This window comes from Betta splendens, chromosome 4, assembly GCF_900634795.4.
Source record: "Betta splendens chromosome 4, fBetSpl5.4, whole genome shotgun sequence".
Lineage (NCBI taxonomy): Eukaryota > Metazoa > Chordata > Actinopteri > Anabantiformes > Osphronemidae > Betta > Betta splendens.
Window position 1 is genome coordinate 23996688 of NC_040884.2, and position 18922 is coordinate 24015609.

General features: G+C 42.3%; 2 protein-coding genes across 6 annotated transcripts; one reads left to right on the forward strand and one right to left on the reverse strand.

The window, feature by feature from the left end:
- The first annotated feature begins 128 nt into the window (after positions 1–128).
- On the forward strand, positions 129–5257 carry LOC114853525 (uncharacterized). Of its 3 annotated transcripts, XM_041070378.2 has the most exons (5): positions 129–302; positions 402–988; positions 1173–1372; positions 1682–1822; positions 5119–5257. In XM_041070378.2, the coding sequence occupies exons 1-4, from the start codon at positions 155–157 to the stop codon at positions 1794–1796; spliced, it is 1050 nt and encodes a 349-aa protein (XP_040926312.1). In that variant the 5' UTR covers positions 129–154; the 3' UTR covers positions 1797–1822; positions 5119–5257. The 3 variants fall into 3 exon arrangements, with proteins under 3 accessions (XP_040926312.1, XP_040926311.1, XP_029002817.1); XM_041070377.2 differs by lacking the exon at positions 5119–5257 and having other exon boundaries at positions 131–302; positions 1682–2376; XM_029146984.3 differs by lacking the exon at positions 5119–5257 and having other exon boundaries at positions 131–988; positions 1682–2376.
- Positions 1834–18781, reverse strand: abca7 (ATP-binding cassette, sub-family A (ABC1), member 7). Of its 3 annotated transcripts, none has more exons than XM_029146980.3 (50): positions 18654–18781; positions 17605–17702; positions 17287–17380; positions 16841–16982; positions 16391–16515; positions 15717–15835; positions 15391–15588; positions 15220–15312; positions 14786–15023; positions 14387–14526; positions 14069–14185; positions 13789–13986; positions 13483–13688; positions 13173–13349; positions 12711–12933; positions 12389–12610; positions 12088–12292; positions 11866–11979; positions 11600–11771; positions 11363–11494; positions 11136–11275; positions 10929–11066; positions 10330–10571; positions 10158–10215; positions 9836–10038; positions 9268–9397; positions 9142–9165; positions 8863–9008; positions 8610–8734; positions 8362–8469; positions 8044–8233; positions 7724–7818; positions 7474–7506; positions 7235–7328; positions 7081–7155; positions 6834–7003; positions 6527–6704; positions 6339–6454; positions 6037–6181; positions 5723–5846; positions 5401–5530; positions 5110–5236; positions 4945–5007; positions 4738–4844; positions 4517–4658; positions 4240–4374; positions 4006–4109; positions 3776–3868; positions 3373–3634; positions 1834–3289 (listed from the first exon to the last, which is right to left on the reverse strand). In XM_029146980.3, exons 2-50 carry the CDS (start codon positions 17668–17670, stop codon positions 2861–2863), a joined length of 7107 nt encoding a protein of 2368 aa, XP_029002813.1. In that variant the 5' UTR covers positions 17671–17702; positions 18654–18781; the 3' UTR covers positions 1834–2860. The 3 variants fall into 3 exon arrangements, with proteins under 3 accessions (XP_029002813.1, XP_029002814.1, XP_029002815.1); XM_029146981.3 differs by having other exon boundaries at positions 18658–18780; XM_029146982.3 differs by lacking the exon at positions 9142–9165.
- Positions 18782–18922: the final 141 nt, after the last annotated feature.

Here is an 18922-nt window from a genome sequence, read left to right on the forward strand (position 1 = left end):
AGAGATACTCATATAAATGATAAAAACATATACATTAAATATAAATCATACATCCCGTTGATAATCAATCTTCTCGTCAAAAAGTCTAACTAAAATTTGAATGAAAACAAAACTGCATCCACTATCTGTCGCCACGCTACGTTTTGCTTTCTTGATGTTGCAAAGATTTTTTTCCACTCATCACTGGAGTTTGTGTGGCTGTTACCATAACAGCCAGTTTAATGGGTCAGACCTAGTAATTGTTCTGAGCTCTCTGAGTCAGGAAGACAAAAGGATCTACAAAGTCTTAGGCAGAAACTCTGGTAGAATTTGAACATATTTGTTCTTCTTAGAGAGATGTTTGAAAAATATCAAAAAACATTCACTAAGGTGTTTTTATATACATTTCAAAATGGATAAAGAGCGAAGAAAATCAGAAAAGACAGAAAAAAGAGAAACACGTGAAGCGGGGACATGTCCGATGACTGTGCGTGAAGTGAAGATATTAATCCCCAGGAGGAGGACTGTGAGGCCGAGGATTCAAGTTTTCCCAAGGAAAAGCGGCTCCATCACAGAGAAGGCTTCAACTACGTGTGTGACATCAGGAAATACAATGAAGATTTACGTCAACCTAATGCCTGTTTTGGCTTCAGCCAAGGAGGAGGAGGAAGAGGATGATGTGAACAGCTGTCCAACTGAAAAGGAACCAGGAAACAGAAGCAAAAATAATCCATCTGTCGCCAAATCAGTGGACCTGAAAACAAAAAATACTCACACGGCATTAATTTCAAGTTTGGCAACTGAAACCAAACAATTACCTCCTGGTTTGGTGCTGCCACCTTTAACTCAACCTAAACCAGATCACCAGGAGAACAAAATACGCTTTACACCTCAGCCTCCTATCATGTTATGTGAGCAACCAGCAACCATCTGTTCAAACATCACAACTAAAGGCAGTGATGATGGCGATGGCAGGCTGTGGATAGACAATCCTCTGCTCTCGAGAAGTGTAAACAGGAGTTGTTCATATACTAACACTAAAGCAGTTAACAGAAGAATTTGCATGTTCTTACTTTTGTAGAAATTTCAACTCTTTCATCTCTGAGCAAGAAAATTCAAACTGATGGGAATTGATTTTGAATTTTCTTTTCAGACAATTGTAATTGTCTGTTCCTTCTTGTTTTCTTCTCCAGAGATCTGTTGAGTTTTGTCTTCCTGACATCTCCTTGTCCAGTCTGGATGCCCTGCTGCAGACAGTCACACAGAAACTAGCAAGGAAGAGGAGAGGCACTGACATGGCACCATGGGGTCGAGTCCACTCTGATCAACTCCTCGTGGCTGGCAATGAACACCTGAAGGAGCACAATGATCGCTGCAGAACAGAAGGCCACCAGTAAATCTCTAACCTTATCTAAATCTAACATCTTATATTGTCAAACGTATTTAGAGATAGGGGATAAGGGTTATAAATATTTTGCAATGTTGTAAATATGTTCAACATTTAAATAATGGCATGTAACACACCGTGTGGTTATTAATGTTTGTATCAACAAGAAATCTAAGATTATCATAAAGAAATTGCAAATTGTATGAAATGTCTTCATAAACGTTCTCAAATAAGGCTCCATGATGTGTTATAAACCATTAAAGGCTTGTTCACTACTTATAAACTGCTAAACACCTGTTATCTTTGTTGGAACAGTGTTGCAGCAATTGCTCCATCAATGCCTGGACACAGTGTGAAGAGCCATATGAACCTTCCTCCACTTGTTCCTCCACCCACACTCATCCTCACCATGACGAAGAAAAGCTGCTGACTTTCAATGGGAAACAGACTCACAACGTACAGTACTGTACAGGAAACCATATATGTTTATTTTACTCCAGGAGAAAACATACAGTCATACACCATTTTTTTTCTTTTTACAGTAGCATTTCATGAGTATATGATGTACATCTTATAATATGTACATACATAGATTACTTCATCTTCAAGTAAAACTGTTCAAGCATAACACCTTAAAGCTACATTCGGTGGTACAGTGATTCGAGACATCCAACTTAAAGTTTACATTTCAATACATTTAACCATTCATGTAACAGTTTGAATTTTGGAATAAGATTTTTTCAAATAATCTTATGGCTTTTCAGTAGTTAGCTGTAACAATCTTCTAATTACTATTAGAAGATTACTATTACTATATTATTACTATTAAAAAACACTGACAAAAAGTATTCTTTTTTATGAGTATACAGTAGTCAATTATTTTTCCTATTTTTTTTTAAACTGTCTCATATTTTCAATTAATCTTGTGAAAAATAAATGAGGTTTTCAGTAACCAAAACCACTACTTAATAACAAATGACATAAAATACAAAATAAAAAGAAAAAGAAAATGACAAAAAAATAAAAATAAAAAAACAAAAATTTACTTACTAGATTTTCTAAAGACATATAGTGATGAACCTGGATCAATAACTTTCTCTGTTGCACTTTCTACAGCATTTTCTTTGTTTTAAAGTGCTTTCTGCAAAAATAAATATTAAAATGTAAGATGGCTAGTGATCGAACCCTGAGGGATGCCATCCACAGTTTTCAAATTCAGCCTAAGATCATACATTAAGGGTAAATAAACTAGATCTTTGGACTGATAATGTGAGAAAGAGAGGACACTGTAGAATGAAGCTAAAGCTCTGTTAACGTCTGAAAAGGCACCAGAGCTATTATCAGGGAGCAGCAACTTGAGGAGGCTGAAGGAATGAATTTACCTTCATTGTTGTCCTGTGATGATCAAGCGATCGATCGAGGGAAGACTGAGCCAATCAACAACAATAGAGTTTTGTATTTCCACCTGCGTCCTCCTGTGTTGCCCCAGTAGCTTCACAGTGCACTGTCCTGTGTGCTGCTGCCCACTATAAAAAGTGCAGAAGGATCTTTACTGGAGCTCTCTGCTTTACGCTTGGAACCACCAGATTTGCTGGATTCTCCCTGAAAACCAGCATTACTGCTACTCGAGCCACTACTGCTCTTCCGACTCCTCAGCGACGCTACTTCTGGCTGAGGCAGTCTTGTCATGGCTGTAGACTTTGCCTGTTTTGATTTACCCTCTTTGAGTTTGTTGTCAGATGATTTGTCTTGCTGAGGACTCTTGCTTGACCCAGGGGGGGTAACTGGTGGCTGTGTGTGGATGGTGGGAGGGTTAATCCTGGTGGGCCCTGCAGTCTGGTTGGTCTGCGCTGCCCCATTGCTGATGACCACATGTGTAAGACGATCGTCATCAGTCTGTTCTTTTGCAAAGTTGACAAACACCTGTAAAAATCAAACAGACATAGCATGAGTTTAATAAATCAACACAACGGTGTAAAATGGATTTTTGTGGTCAATGATCTCACCTGGTCCAGGGTGGTCTGTGAAACAGAGAAGTCAGTGATGCCGAGCTCCTCATAGTTGTTGGCCAGCACATCAAAGACACGGGCCAGACAGCAGGCGTGTGAAGGCAACTGGTACTGCTGCACGTTCTGGTGGCGCTCCTTCAGCTCGATACACGGGAAAGAGTTCTTCATGTAGCTGCTGACGGGACACGACTCAGGCGTGGATTTGGATTTACATGTAGTGTCAGCTAGGCGAAGAATGATGGTGTAGCCATCACCAAACCTCAAAGACAAACATGACAAAAACACAAAAGCAGTTTGTTTCCACAGTGATTCCGTAGAATGTATCGGGTAAATTAGTTTTTAAGAGTTTGATAAAACATAGCTTTGGTAAACATTTGTAAGAAACGTGTAGTGTGGTTACCTGTTCTTCAGGTGCTGTACAGATCCAAGACACTGGAACCTGCCATTGACCATAATGGCCATTCTGGTGCAGAGAGCCTCACATTCCTCCATACTGACAAAAACAATAATAATTGCACTCTGAGGAAACTCAAGACACATAATGTGATTTGTAAGTCTTTTTGATGAATTCTATCCCAATTTAATTGTTCATCACATAACAATTCTGTGGTTCAGCTTCTCCTACTTTACCTGTGGGAGGTTAGAACCACAGCCCTTCCCTCTTTGGTGACGCTGAGAATGCAGTTCCATAAAAACCTTTTGGCTTTGGGATCCATACCAGTGGTGGGTTCATCCTAACATGAAAGCCAAAATCAAAACAAAGTTCATGACATTAAAAGAATTTAAGGATTTTAAGTTTTATTGTTTGACTTTTATTTAGGTTCATAAACAGCTTCTTAGCTTTTGACCAAGTCAGATCCTCACCAGGAATATAACAGGTGGAGAGCCGATGAGTGAAATAGCTGTGGAGAGTTTCCTTTTGTTGCCTCCGCTGTAGCCTCCAGCCTGTCGCTCAGCATACTGAGTCAGCCCAAGCTTACTCACGCCCCACTGCGCCACCTACAGGACACAAGAGATGCCACAGTGTATCGTTCACCCATTTTTTTGTAAAAACATTTATTTTCGCCCCCTTCAGATCTAGCTGGTGTCTTAAGGTTCTCACAATGTGCTTTGGGTTCATGGTGTGTTTTCTTTATCCTACCTTAGAGACCGAGGCTTCTTGAACCCCCCGTAGACGTGCATACAACTCTAGATGTTCTCGACCTGTCAGCAGGTCACAGATGGCATCAAACTGTGGACAGTAACCCATCAGTTGGTGGACTCGCTCCATCTCTGTCAACACACTATGAAACACAGAAAGTGTCACACCGTGTCGTTACATCAGGACACACTGAAACTCATCCAGAAAGCTAATATCTGTACCTGTACTGGTTGAGGAAAGCTTCTCCATAAGTGATCGGAGTGTCACCAGTCAGCATGCGGAACGTTGAGGTCTTTCCTGCACCGTTCACCCCCAGCAGGCCAAAACACTGGGGAAACAACACCATCAAAAAGGTTAAACTGTTTAGGGGGTTTTTGTTGTACAGGCTATATGATGTAATGTGTGTGTTGATGTATGAAATGTCTCACCTCACCACGGGGAATCCCCAGGCACAGGCGATCCACCGCTGGCTTCCTGCCTGCTTTATACACCTGCAAAACAAAGCACCGATGCGACAGCAACAGCATGTAACAACTGCTACTCTGCTGTGTAGGATCCATATTAACGACAGCATCTCTTCATTATCTCTGTACCTTGCTCAGGTCGATCATGGTGAGGATGTCCGAGTGCGCTTCGCCACCTTTCACCCTCTCCCTCTCTCTGGCGACGTCTTCATCCTCTGGACCGAGGGGAGGCATCACATGTTCAGCCCACCACGGCCTAAAAACACACACATTTAATTTACAACAGTTGAACAATATTTTGTAATTCAGCAAAAAATGCCTTCCGAACTGCACTGTACAAAAGCAATGCAGGCAAGCAAGCATGAAGGGAAGGAGCAGAAGCTGTTTCCTGTCTTTTGTGAGAGCTTTTTTGAAATTTACCTGAAGCGAATGAAAAACTTGTACTGTAGTAGAACAGTGAAGATAAAGAAGACGACACCCTCAGCTGCCATGGCGAATAGGTTCTTCCCAACGACGTCCCACTGAAGAGGCTCCAGGTTTGGCTTTGTGCCTGTAGAAGGAGGAAACACTAGATTTCCTCATGCATGGTTGCTATACTGAAGGTTGTATAAATTCTTAATTATTGATAGAATGGTTGAAAATGTTTCGTCAGATAAAAATGAGCTGTAAGCATTTCAAGTGAGTAAATTATGAATAAATAATAAACACATCTCTATCTATTCATCCATAAATGAAGAGTTACCAAGTCGCTGGAAAGCATCAGCCATGGCCTGGTTCTTGGCCATGTCAATGAGGCCTCGTCCCAGACAGAAATGAGGGAAGATGAGAAACACCTTCTTCAGGATTCTGTTAACTTCGTTTAGATGCTGCAAAGACAATATGATGCAGAATGGGCTGAGGACGATTAAGTAACAATACAATTCATTATACCATAAATCATCATCACAAATCATTATATTAGTGATGTCATTTAGTGTAGTTCTCACGAAGCTTCACACTAAAGCAGCAGCAGAATTGAATGAGAAGAGTGAGGTAATGTTGTGGTTCGTTGTTTACCTCATCAACAAATAGTTCCAGGACGAAGGTGGCGATGCTGCCATTGATTCCTATAAACAGGTTGATGGATGTAAGGACTACATAGGCCGTGCTTGGGACTGTGAAGATGAAGGATGCTGGGTACATCAAGGGTGTTATGGACCACCTGAACAAGCAGAGAAACCTTTGTAACAGACCATGAATCAAGGAGGAACAGAGAGACACAAGATGGCATGCATCTCATTTTAGAAAACTCTACTCAACTCAGATGTTGCAACTAGTCAGATTCAGTCAGCGGTGCACAGCCAGTGAACTCAACCTACCCATAGAGTAGCAGGAGCAGGATGAGAGCTGGCAGGTTTTTCTCAGAGACATACGACTGCTGCTGGAAACTGATGAAGATCAGCACCACCATGGTGGCAGGGACGGCGTAGTTTAACTGAGGAAAGGACTGAAACGTTATAGTAAAGGAAAATGCACATTTAAGATGAATGCTGTCCTGAGAACTGACCATGTCCCAGGTGAAGTTGGTAAGCCAGTAAAGGACCGGTTTGACCCCACTGACAAACTGAAGGTGTTTGGCTTTGCTGACTCGCTCTTCAATCAGAAAAAGGACGAAGCTGGCTGGTACAAAGGACATGGCAAAGATCACGCAGATAGCAACCAAAACATCCACTGATGTGGTCATCCTAAAAGGAAGCGCCAAAAACAAGCTGAATTGAAGCTTCACATTAATCACAAAGTTACCTAAGACAGTCATAACAATGCAACGAGTGCCAGCTGAAAGGAATTCATTAGTTGGACTAAAGCGAACCCACATGGCCATCTCAGTGAGTTGCTCCTTGGTGAGGTTGAGGGGGTGATTGTAGGCAGTGATGCCGTGTCTCCTCCTCTCTGGACCCGGTGGAAGGCTTGCTCTCAGCAGGCCGTTGTTCATTATGTTGACAAATGACACCATGGCGTGCCATCCTTTGTTATTATACCACACCTGGAAGAAGCATAGACTTTTTAACATTTGAACATAAATTGCTGAAGTAACAGGTGGACACGGACATACACTGTTACCTTGACGTTGTTTGGACTGTTCAGTCCTCCTAGAAAACCTGGCAGCTGGTTTAGAAGACGATCCAACGAACTGTTCTGTGACGAAGCAAATGACAAATCACAAGTTCAGAGGAACAGGAAGATGGCAGGACTAGTTAAATTGATCTCCTTGTACCTGGGGCACTCGGTAACGAGTCCTGATTGTCATGATTGTTTCTTGGACATCATTAATCTGTGTGGCACTGCCCCCAAGAGAAAAACCTCCATATCTGCAGCACAGAAATGAAACATAGCTAATACAAATGTGCTAAGTATAATAAATTTAATTAGGTACATTATGTAGCTCACAATCAGAAGACTAAGGTCATGGAACTGTAGCCATTACATGTTATACATAAATATTGTTGAGTTTACCTGAATTCATTCACCCACTTCTTGGTTTTGAGGCTGTAATTGACATAAGAGAAACAGTAAATCTTTCAGAATCTGAAGGAAACAGAAAAGCAGTCTCACATCTCTACATGGATAGTTTGACCATTTCTTTCACTGGGAACGAGAAGATGCTAGTTTTAAAATTGCTCAAACTCTCCACACAAAAGAAGATCAAATAAAAACCCCAAGTGATATTTAACCTCTTTTACTGTTTGTGTGTTTATTGGCAAACCTTTTCTTAAGGATTTGAGGGTAGGTCTTCACCAGGTAGTCAGAGATGTTATAACTAGTCAGATTTTGTAGGATGTCTCCCGTCTGTCTCTTCATCTGAAAATTTGAAAGATTAAATTGCTGTTTAACTGAAGAACCAAATAAAGATACACTCACAGTTTACAGTATATCAAACCTGCAGAAACAACTGTTAATAAATTGTTAAAGCTGAAGGAAATGTACTTATTTACTTATTTGGCTTCATATTCAATTTAATCTTATTTACCTGCAGTAGACAGATCATGTAACACTACGTTAATCATGATGTGACCCCACACTGACCTGTGGAGGCGGCAGTCCACCAGCGCCCTGTGGGCAGTCAGGGAGCATCCGACGGATTTCCTCTGTGCTACACTTGCATTCAGGAGACGGTCTGTCTTTGCTCCAGTTGCCTCTGTTTAACATCTCCCAGGTAGAGAAAGCGACATGTGGACGCATGAAAAGCCCACCCCGCTCAACTCCACACACAGTCCTGCAGCAAGGCAAGATGTCAACAAGGCGACTGTAAGATGTACTATGATCAAAATCTGAATTTATTTCAATTCAGATTTATAAATATATTATAATAACGTGATCTAACGTCGAAAGGGACTGTCTTACGTGCTGTTGTCCTCTTGATCCATCTCCATGCACCTGGTACCAAAACCTGGCTGATCAAGCAGAGCTTCCAGGAGATTTTCCATTTCAGGGTTCCCCGGGGCATCATTGCTTAAAATATTCAACGAGATATGAGAAACCTTTCACAGTAACAAACCTTCACCTTCTGAGCACTTGCTTTTGGGTATATGTAATTTGTGGCAGGCAGTGGAATCAACTGTGTCGTATCAGGTCATGGAGAAGAGACCCACCTGAAGAAAGTGTATTGTTCTCCATACATCCAGGGTTGCAGCTGCAGGGCGGGGTACTTCCCAAACGGAGGTACGATGAGGCTGAACAGCAGGGCCACCAGCACAAACACAGCAGGCAGAACAATCTGAAGCACAAATCAACCTTTGAAGTGTTCGAATGAATGATGATGTCCTTGTCCTCATTGTGGGAACCACAATCACCATTAGTGGATTCTAGAGATTATGGCTGCGCAACAGCTGTTTTTATCTTTACCTGTGCGATGAAGCCCCTGCGGCTCCGCTGAGCGTACAGCCAGCGTTTGATGAAGAGGGCTCTCAGCTGCTGCCAGGTCAGCCACCAGCCTGTCAGAGGGACGCCACCCCGGCCGTCTCCCCTCAGCGGGTCTGTCTCCTGTGGCTCTGCAAAAAGAAACGTCACACAGTTACAGGTGGATAGTAACACATTTCTACTGTACATGTATCTAATCTGCAGGAGAAAAAGCTAATTACTGCATTTAAACGGTATTTTTATTTGGAAGTATTTCGAAGGTACCTTGCTTACGAAGCCTTTTCCTCCCTGGCAGCATTATGAAATGAACAGTTACAAATGACGGAAGAACGGACTCATTGTGACACTGTGTGGTATGAATACAGTGTGCTTGTGAGTGTCAGCGCACACCTGTCTCTGCTTCTTCCGCGTTTTGTCTCTCCTCCCTCTGACCGGCTGAACGCTGTCGGCTGCTGGGAGATCGAGCCCGTTGGTCTGGTTCCGCGTCGACACCAGTTTCCTCTGCCACTCTCAAGAAAATCTGGAAACAAACAGAATGGTGATGAGAAACAACCAGTGTAGTTCTGTTTGATAGTACCAGGGAAAAGGACACAGAAAATATGAGGTTGCTCCAGGAGAAAACACAACTGGACAGAGCTCGTAAGTCTAAAAAAACAATACAAGAATTCAGTAGTTTTGCCCAGGCTTCAATGTTTTAGGCCTCTTAAATCTAAGAAGTGCTAAGTGCTAATCTGATGCTAACGTTAAGCCCATTATAAGCATGGCTCCTCTACAAATATTTAGTTCTCCTGATACAACCTGGCTAAGATGCCACAGATTACAATGTGATACGTTTCCACACTATTACTACTTTATGCATCTGTGGGCTGCAAGTACATGTAATTTAAGGCAGAGGACACCTTTTTAAATAGGCCAATTCTACTGACCTATGATCTATGAATGTAAACATGATGTTCACCTCCTCTAGTGTGCTGTCTGACAGGCCATAGCTACTAATGCCCAGCTCGGGTAGCCTGTGATCCAGTTCAGCCAGGAAGACGGCTAGGCTGCTGTCTTTGGCAGCCGCCTGTGGCAGGTTGATCACGACCTCGCGTCCTGACTCCTCCACCAGCCTTGCGCCTGGGATGTAATGCTGAGCCAGGGAGAGCAATGCCACGAGATCTGCCAGAAATGGGATATTCAAAAGGTGGAATATGAGCTGAACTAGACATTATACTGATTCTTGCTGAAAGAATGACCAACGACTGCATCTTTCTAACGTTCATCTAGCAAACACTCACATGAGCTGTTCTCCTCACTTCCCAGCCCTGTATCATCACTCATGGATGACTCACTGTCCTGAAACACAACAATGACACACCATTGCAGGAACTGGATCGCTTAAAGATAATATGCAAAAAATAAGTATGTAGATAAAAAACACATTTGTGTTTGTGTGTGACTTTTTCAGACCTTGAGAGGAGGCAGCTTGTTGGTACTGACACTGGTGCTGGTGGAGATACTGGTATTGCTGGGAGTGCTGGTCTCCAGTCCTTCCCTTTTCACCACAGTGAGGTAGTAGCCAGTGCCAAGTTGGGATTTGAGGAAAAGTGGTGAGCCACAGCAGCATAGCTTTCCCTGAGAGATGATAGCGATACGGTCACCTAGCAACTCTGCCTCATCCATGTAGTGAGTGGACAAGATGATGGTTCGGTCTGACAGGGAAGAACAATAACAGAAGAAAACCTGTGTAAACGTTCCTTGGACTTGTTGCCTATTTACAGTATAAAGTATATAATGTAGGTGTGCTCATTATATTAACTATTAACCCTGGAAAAAGGTCTGTCCAGATCAGTGTTTAGGTCTCCTGCAGCTTTTGGTCATTTATTCTTTGATGAAAAGTTTCAAATATTATAATGTTTTGTAATTCTCCAATTAATGTAATCTAGATCAGCATTAGATTGCACACAGCTACCTTTGTTCCGTTAATTGCACAGTAATTTATACTCCTATATGTAATTTTGATTTTGACAGAATCAATTGTGTTGAAACTTAAAAAAATTGCCACACACCTTTACGGTATTTGAGCAGTAAATCCCAGATGCCTCTGCGAGAGTAGGGATCAACACCAGCAGTGGGTTCATCCAGAACGACCACTTTAGAACCTCCAACAAATGCTATTGCGACAGACAGCTTCCTCTGCATCCCACCTGACAATAAAAGGGTCATATAAACACATGTACTGTATCAGGAGAACTTCACACGTAAAGCAGCTTTACCAGAGAGATTTTTGGCCTGTTCATGCCGCTTGTGCAGCAGTCCAACATCATCGAGAAGCGTGTCCAGCTCATCTCTAACTTCTGCTTCAGTCAGACCCTTCATGCATCCATAAAACCACACATGCTCCTCCACAGTGAGTCTGTGAGAGATGCACACAGACACAGTCAGCTAAGTTTCCTGCTCACTACTGTACCAGACCTGTAGACACAGTAGAGACAAATCCTACATGTCAAATAGAACGTTGTGTTGAGGACAAACTCCTAAGTTCCTCCGAATGATGTCCATGTCATGGCGAATGTCCAACCCCTTGATGTAAATGGTCCCAGAGGTCGGTGGGAACAGACCAGTCAGGACAGAGCTGAAAATATTTGTTAAAAAAGTACAATGATGCCTTTAACAGATTACAAACACAGTAATTGAGTGGTAGTGACAGCAAGATCCTTCAGCTCTCAGTTGTACTTACATTGTGGTGGTCTTGCCAGCTCCATTGTGGCCGAGGAATGACGTGATCTGTCCCTCGTAGAACTTCAGGTTGAGGTGGTTCACAGCAAGTTTGGCTCCATTTTTGTAGATTTTCACCAGGTTCCTGATGCTTACGCCCAACGTCAGGTTACTAGGTTCAGCCTCGATGTGATCTGATCACAGAAACCAAACGCATTCATGAGACAAATGTATGTAAACAATGGGAGTTTAAAATACATAAAGTAAGCAGCATCTGAAATCTCACACCTTCATCTTGTTCTGTAGGTGCTGGTGGGATTGGCACGCCTGCCTCTAGGGGAAGCCTAGCCCAGTAGTTCAGGTGGAAGATAAAGTACCAGGGTCTGGGGATCCCATACTCACCTGTTTAGGACACATATGTTTAGGATTTATTTTTATATAAATGGAAAACTTTCAATAATTCTCTTTTCAGCATAAACATCTCCCTTGCTGTCAGACAAATAGTCATACCAGGGAACACAGTTTCAATGTACCAAGCTGCAATGGCATAGATGAAGGCGTCTACGTAGAGCATGCCTATGGAAGTAGAGAAATTGTACGAGTCTCCTTCCACCAGGCTGGACTGCAGGTTGTTCCATTGGATGCCCACCCCTTGCTCCTCGTACTGAGAAAAATACTCACAGCCAAACCCGAAAGCCACAGGGGAGAGGAAGCTCTGAGAAAACAGGCACACACTATTACACATGTTCAATTTATCACACAGTTTGGGGGGCATTGAGTTCTAGATTTCTATAATAGTCTTTTGACCCACAGCAAATATTTTGTGTCTGGTTTTGAGGTGGTCTCTCCAGGCAACACACAGTACATAGGGCAGGTAGAGGCTGAAGTATATGAGGCCGCCACAGGCAGCAGCTAGATTGGCCTTGGAGAAGAATGTACTGATGAGGAAGCACTGCATGATGGTGGCAGTGGCAAATGCCATTAGGAAGAAAAAGACAACGGCTGGGTTGCTGTAAGGCAAAATGTCACCCCACTGCAAGAAAAAGGATGAGGATGATTAGTTCATGCCCAGAGACTAATTTTTAAACGCTCATTACTTGCCGCTATTCTGAGACAGTGGGTCGTCTTCTTACCTTGAGCAGAGCAATAAGCAGAGCTGCAGAGATCAGGAAAGGCACAATGCTGCTAATGAACCAGCTGAGCCACAGGCTTCCTGTGCCAAGACCCATGATCCTCATGGTTTCCTTCAGCCTTGCCTCCTTTTCGTACACCACGCCTTTAATGATCATGGCCACCGTGTAGATCCAGGCCAGAGTCATGAAGAGAGGCAGCGAACGGTTCAGCACCCGGAGGAAACTGTGGCATAGAAAGGAAAAATCAGACCCAGCATTTGGTCTTTAGTCCTGTGAAATAATTACATATAAATAAACACAATTCAAAAGGAATCCAGGAAAGGTAAGACCTATTAAACATATAGTCACCCAAAGAGACATGAACACAAATGCAGGCATCAGTTACAAGGTCATAAAAGATATTAATATCCCATTATTATTCTGGAACAGTTTTAAAAACATCTAAAATAAGCGAAGACTCACACATCGTCCACATAGCAGGGGTAGGGCATCTGCTGGATGTAGATGCCCGTGGTATGCTTAACCCCGGTCAGGACTCGGCTCACTGCTCTCTCCACCAGGTCCTGGATGTACACAAACCCGCCCCAAATGTAGCGCATGTCATTAAAAGGGTCGGCTGCTGGGCCAGGGTCCCAAAACCTGAGAAACACGATACAACAAAACAAAAACTGTTGTTAGTTGTTTAAAAAAAACTGAACTCCTCTTCTATACATTAATTACAATGGAATAATCTAGAAACAACTGTAGAGAAGCTTTGGTGCATCCTCAGCACCTGTCTTTGATCTTGTTGGTCCGAGTGACATCATCAATGTCCATTCGAATCTTATAGGTGACGTGGGGGGGCAGGTTGTGGGATAAAGAGTTGGGCAGCACAAAAACGACACCTGCCCAGAACTCCCTGTTCTCCAGTAGCTCCAACGCTCTGTCAACCAGATGTCCCTCAGTCTCCAGCCCCTCCAGCTTGTTTGGAGAGAAACACTGCAGGACATCGACAATGGTGAATGACAGGAAACTGCAAAGTACAATGTACCAGTTTGGAAAATAACACAAAAAGTAGGCTGTCAGATAAGGAAAGAACCTCAGTGACTTGTGAAATTGTGCCAATGCTGTGGCTGATGTCGTTGTAGATGTCCAGCCACGTAGCAGGAGCTTCAGGCCTCCTAGGAGCGTCTGCTGAGGGTGTGGACAGGAAACGTGCGATTCGGGATGCTGTCCACGTCGTGTTCTCCAAACGCATGTTGACCAGTACCGCCAGCTCGGGCCGCCTCAGTAAATTCTGTTTCATACAGAATTAATTTAGATGTCAAAAAGGATGTTTTTAACAGCAAACATTCTCTGAAAGCAGCTCTGAGTCCGACCCGCAGCAGCTGGACCTCCACGCTGCTCTCCATGTAGCTCTTGATCCTTGGCCCCACCTCCTCCCAGGCTTCATTCAGCTCTTGCAGGAGCTTCAGGTCTGTGAAGGTCTTGTTCACCTTAGACAAACACAGCTTACTGTTAGATTTACTAGAGAAAGTTACACAGAGAACACTTACAAAAGCCTTACAAACACCAATATGGTTTTTACAGCAGGCTTGTTGGTTCTGGACCATTTGAACCTTTACCTCATGTCCCATGCAAACTTTTTGCCTGACTACATTTTAATCGCTAACAGTCAGAATGTTTGGCTGAGGTACCTCTTTCATGACTTGTTGTACTGCAGGAGTGTTGGGTGTGTACAGCAGTTTTCCAATGAACAGAGGTTTGATTCCTCGCCACACAATGCGAGACAGAGGGTTAGACTCCAGACCCTGGATCAAACCTTTACAGAACGGAGCTGCAGGAAGCACAGAAAACAGCACATGGGACAAATGTTAAGTCAAAAACACAACCAGTGAAACAAAACTCTGATGATTTAGATTTAAAGAATTCTTAGTGTGGAATTATCTGTAAGACAAGAAATCCTTCACACACTAAATGGTTGACAGCTTCAAAACCAAACTTATAGAATATAAACACACATATTCATCCATATACAATGACACTTAATGACAGCAATAGTACTACACAGAACTGGAATCAACAAACTCTCTTACTGGTGTGGTTGTCGTGGTCCAGGTCAATGTCCTCTGTGCCATTTTTGCCTAAAAAAGACTTTACGTCATTGTCTTCATACCAGTTGAGTGATGGGATGCGCTCGCCACCAAACTCAGGGTGGCCACACATGATCCTTGAGAAAGCTTGGAAACTCTCTCTGGGCATCGCGGTGCGATTCTCTGGAGACAGGAGACGAAGAGCAGCGCTCATTTCCGCAAAGCTGGAGAGAGACGAAAACTGGGAAAAGACATGAAAGGTAAAAACTTGCAGAAAAAGAAAGAAAATACAGAATCCTTTCAGTTCAATTTAAAACTTAACATAGTTGAATCAAAACTTTCAGAATTATAGAAAAACACAAAAAATCCATTAATTTTCCATACATAATTTATTATTTTTTCCGATTCAGAAAATGTGATCAGCTTCAAGTTCTTACATCATCCATGAGAACAGCGAGCTCCTGGGAAACTGAGGTGACGGCCTGACTGATGAGTCTGAGGTCTCCGGCATTAGAGATCAGACGGTCTCTCTGACGGGAAGGAAAGACAATGTTGGTATTTACTTTAATATTTACAAAAAGAAAGATTCTTTTCTCAATTATATCTACCGTAAAGAATTTGGTAAAGTCCAGCTGAGTTAGAAAGAGGCGTTCTGCCTCACGCAGGATGTCAGCGGGCAGGTCACACAGCTGAGTCTGAAGATCATGTGCAACTGCCTGACCTCCGTCCACAGTCAGAAACTGTCCTAACATGCTCGCATTACACACCAGGTCCTTCAGCTGCATCTGAGCACCAGCCAAAGAAACCTACATGACAGAAAATACTGTTACGCACTACATTTACAGGAATAGGAAAATAAAATAACAATCCATCTTTCATCCGTCCTCTCATAGTCTTTTTAAGTATTAAACACAATTCACAGTGGATATCGCACCTGAAAGTTAAGATGGGCTTTCATCAACTGGTCCACAGTCACAGGAGACAGACTGCCATTGGTCCGAAGGAATGTGGAGAATGTCTCATTGGCTCTCAGGTAGTCCTCCACTGGCAGGTCTGAAGAATCAAAACCAGTACATCTATTATGACATATTTTTAAACTGATCTTTCAAAATCGGTTGTTAGAACAGTTTGGTACTTTTTATTCTAGAATCAAACAGCAGCATGACTTCAGCTGCTTTAATTGATCACATTGTTCATCTGAGGCAGTCGTGTAACTTAATCTGTCCACAGCATGTAGGAGATAACAGCCTCTGTGCTGCCTTCACAGCAGCACTAAATGGCCTCATTCACACAGTAACTCGACACCTACTCCATTCATTCAAAATACAGTAAATCAGTTCACAGAGTTTACTGGAACAACTTTAAGCTTGGAGTCTACAAGCAGAATTGGATTATGAAAAGATTTAAATGAATTGGGTTGAAATCATTAAACACAATTTACACACATGGCATCAAACCTTCTTACTTTCTGGCTTGTTGCTTTTACAATAAGAAAAATCTGCCACCTGAATAGGATGCCTGTTTAAAGTACTGTACTTATTGGTGTTTATGCAACATTTGTCAGTAAAATGTCAGTTTAGATAGATTTAAGAGGGGTTTTATACAAACTTGGCCAGGCTCCAGGTCTTTCTCCCAGCCGTTGTACACTTTCCATCAGGTCCTGAAAGCTCAATAAGCTCCGGTTTCCACTGTAGGACAGAATAGTGTGGACATCCACCAACAGGCGAGATAGTCTAGGGGAGATTTCAACAAAGGCTCTTACTGGGACAAACAGGCAAACAGAAGGTTTGGTTCAAAAGCAAAGTCAACTTCCCTTTCCAGACTCTAATGTCGGCTTAATTCAGCTTTAACTTTGAATGCAACTATTGCAATGATTATTTTAAAGACAAGCTGTAAATCAAAACTTATAAAAAATATTATTCTGAACAATTTAAAACATCTTCTTGGAGTCCAGCGTATGTGTTTATCTGAAGGATGATTGTATCACTAAACAATAATTCTCTGCTAAGCTGCACTGCCCCAGACAGCTCTGCACGTGTTCTTCTCTAGTTTACCTACATGGAGTTGTCGAAGTTGCCAACTTGGCCTGGTGTCTCCCCAGGTGTCGAGCTGTGGAAGCACGGGTTGTTGATGTTGCAGATAATACCCTGAATCCAGGGCAATGTTCCAGCTGATGGCAAGGCCTTGTTTGGAAAGTGGCCTACAAGCAAATGGAAAAAACACAAACGAATCTGTGAAAGGAGATTAAGCAGAGACAAAAAACCAATAAGGACACTGTGGTACTGATCGGATCAATAGTCCGAATGACTTTGGCCACTTGTCACATTACAGTAATGCAGAATTTCTCTCTAATGTTAAGAACGCAACAGGTCAAGAAACAAGTGTGCGTGCACAACACAAGATTCTCTCTCAGCAAGGTAATCCTCTTTTGTTTTTTGGCAAACGTTCACTTTTCAGACCAGTATGTGTGTCTGCATGGATGGAAATGACATAGGAACACTCACATTGGCTCTGTTTGTAAGGAGGGTGGGAATGACGAACAGAGATGAGAATGACAAAGAGGAAGAGGGGCCAAAGGAGCTCGATGATCAGCTGGATCTGCAGGAAAAGAGAACATACGTACAAGATGTTACCAGTACATTTTATACACTCACTGGTATAGTGGTATAGTAGCAACCAGAAGAACTATATCAAAATACCATCATTAGCAGGGCCCTCGCTAAAACTGATGCAGTAAATGTTAGTACTACTACCTACAATTAAAATATTCTTACAGAATAACCAATCATTTTTATTTTTGAGTGAGGAGAAAACATTTCCACCTTGTTCCTCCTGCGATACGCGACATTCTTCCAGAGCAAGAGGAAAAGTTGTCTGAAGTACCCCATCGCTCTCAACAGCTTCCTGCCATGATGAGATCCTGGAAAACACACATAGATGGAGGAAAGCTGTCGGCACTGTGTTCAAGTTGCCAGATGTTTCTTTTCCATCAGTACTTTGGATACTGGTGAGACATGTGTTGACCTTTCTTCTATCGATGGGACAGGTATGTTAAATAAATGTTTCTATTTCACATATAAAATGATTGACGACAACTCAACAGCCTTTTTGTTTTACTGTATATATTTAAATCGCAGGTAACGGTTGCCTTTTGTCCCGGCTGTATCTGCTCAAGACAGACAATCCTCTACTTTATCCTGAAATCCTCCTGATCCTTTGAGCTTAAACGTGCCACTCTAAGACCTTTGCTCTGTGAACACCTTTACTTTAGACTGTGGCATCTCCTTTGTGTTGTCTGTACTGTGAGAAGCTGTTTCACCAAGTTAGACATTTATTGCAGGTTGTACATTACCTTCACATATTGTGTGAGCCTATTTTACCTGTTTACATTCCATGGCTTTGCTCATGCAAGTATTTATACATACAAGTTTATTATATGTAAATATTACATGTGCTATCTCTAATACTTAAGGGGGTCTATGGCAAAAGCAGGTTAATGTAAATATGATACCATGCGGAAATATAATAATATGACACTTATGACATTAGCAAAACCCGCAAGTTCCTGCACCAGCTCACCGTTTAGTACTGTGAACAATATGAACGCATTTCCGCAACTCATCTTACGATACAACTTTACCAAACAAAATTTAAAAAAAGAAAACATCAAATAATTACAGTTATAACCACATTTCGCTGTTTGCTGTTGTAAAAACATGTAGCTTTAAATTAAATAATTAACTATTAGCGCGCTGGTCCAGTTAGCTTAACCAGGGTTACATTGGGTTTTACTGCAGCTGATGCGGTGACGTTAGAAGGCTAACAGGCAATTTACACAAAGCAAGGATCAACTATATTATTAATGCTTTACCTGCCTCATTAAGACGACAAAGTCTTCATTCCGACCACACCAACCGCCGGTCGACTTCACATTGACTCATCATTTCCCTACTGTGTGCAGTGTCAAACCCAAGCACTGTCCCCGCCCACACTTTGTGTTGATTGGCTAAAGAACATCATGGAGGGTTCATTACGAAAGCCGGAAAGTAATGTGATTAGTTTAGGTCTTTGTTTTGCCAAATGACAAGAGCTGATTGGCTAGGCAATGACAACAGCGTTACATACGCTCCTAAATGGGTA

Excerpts from the sequence above, each read along its gene's own strand:
- LOC114853525 (XM_041070378.2), top strand. The coding sequence starts at position 155 with ATGTTGCAAAGATTTTTTTCCACTCATCACTGGAGTTTGTGTGGCTGT. Across the intron at positions 989-1,172 it reads ATCCTCTGCTCTCGAGAAGT|AGATCTGTTGAGTTTTGTCT; the intron begins GTAAACAGGAGT and ends TTTCTTCTCCAG. Across the intron at positions 1,373-1,681 it reads TGCAGAACAGAAGGCCACCA|TGTTGCAGCAATTGCTCCAT; the intron begins GTAAATCTCTAA and ends TTGTTGGAACAG.
- abca7 (XM_029146980.3), bottom strand. The coding sequence starts at position 17,670 with ATGGGGTACTTCAGACAACTTTTCCTCTTGCTCTGGAAGAATGTCGCG. Across the intron at positions 13,689-13,788 it reads CAATTTCACAAGTCACTGAG|TGTTTCTCTCCAAACAAGCT; the intron begins GTTCTTTCCTTA and ends GATGTCCTGCAG. Across the intron at positions 4,110-4,239 it reads CTCCACCTGTTATATTCCTG|GATGAACCCACCACTGGTAT; the intron begins GTGAGGATCTGA and ends CTTTCATGTTAG.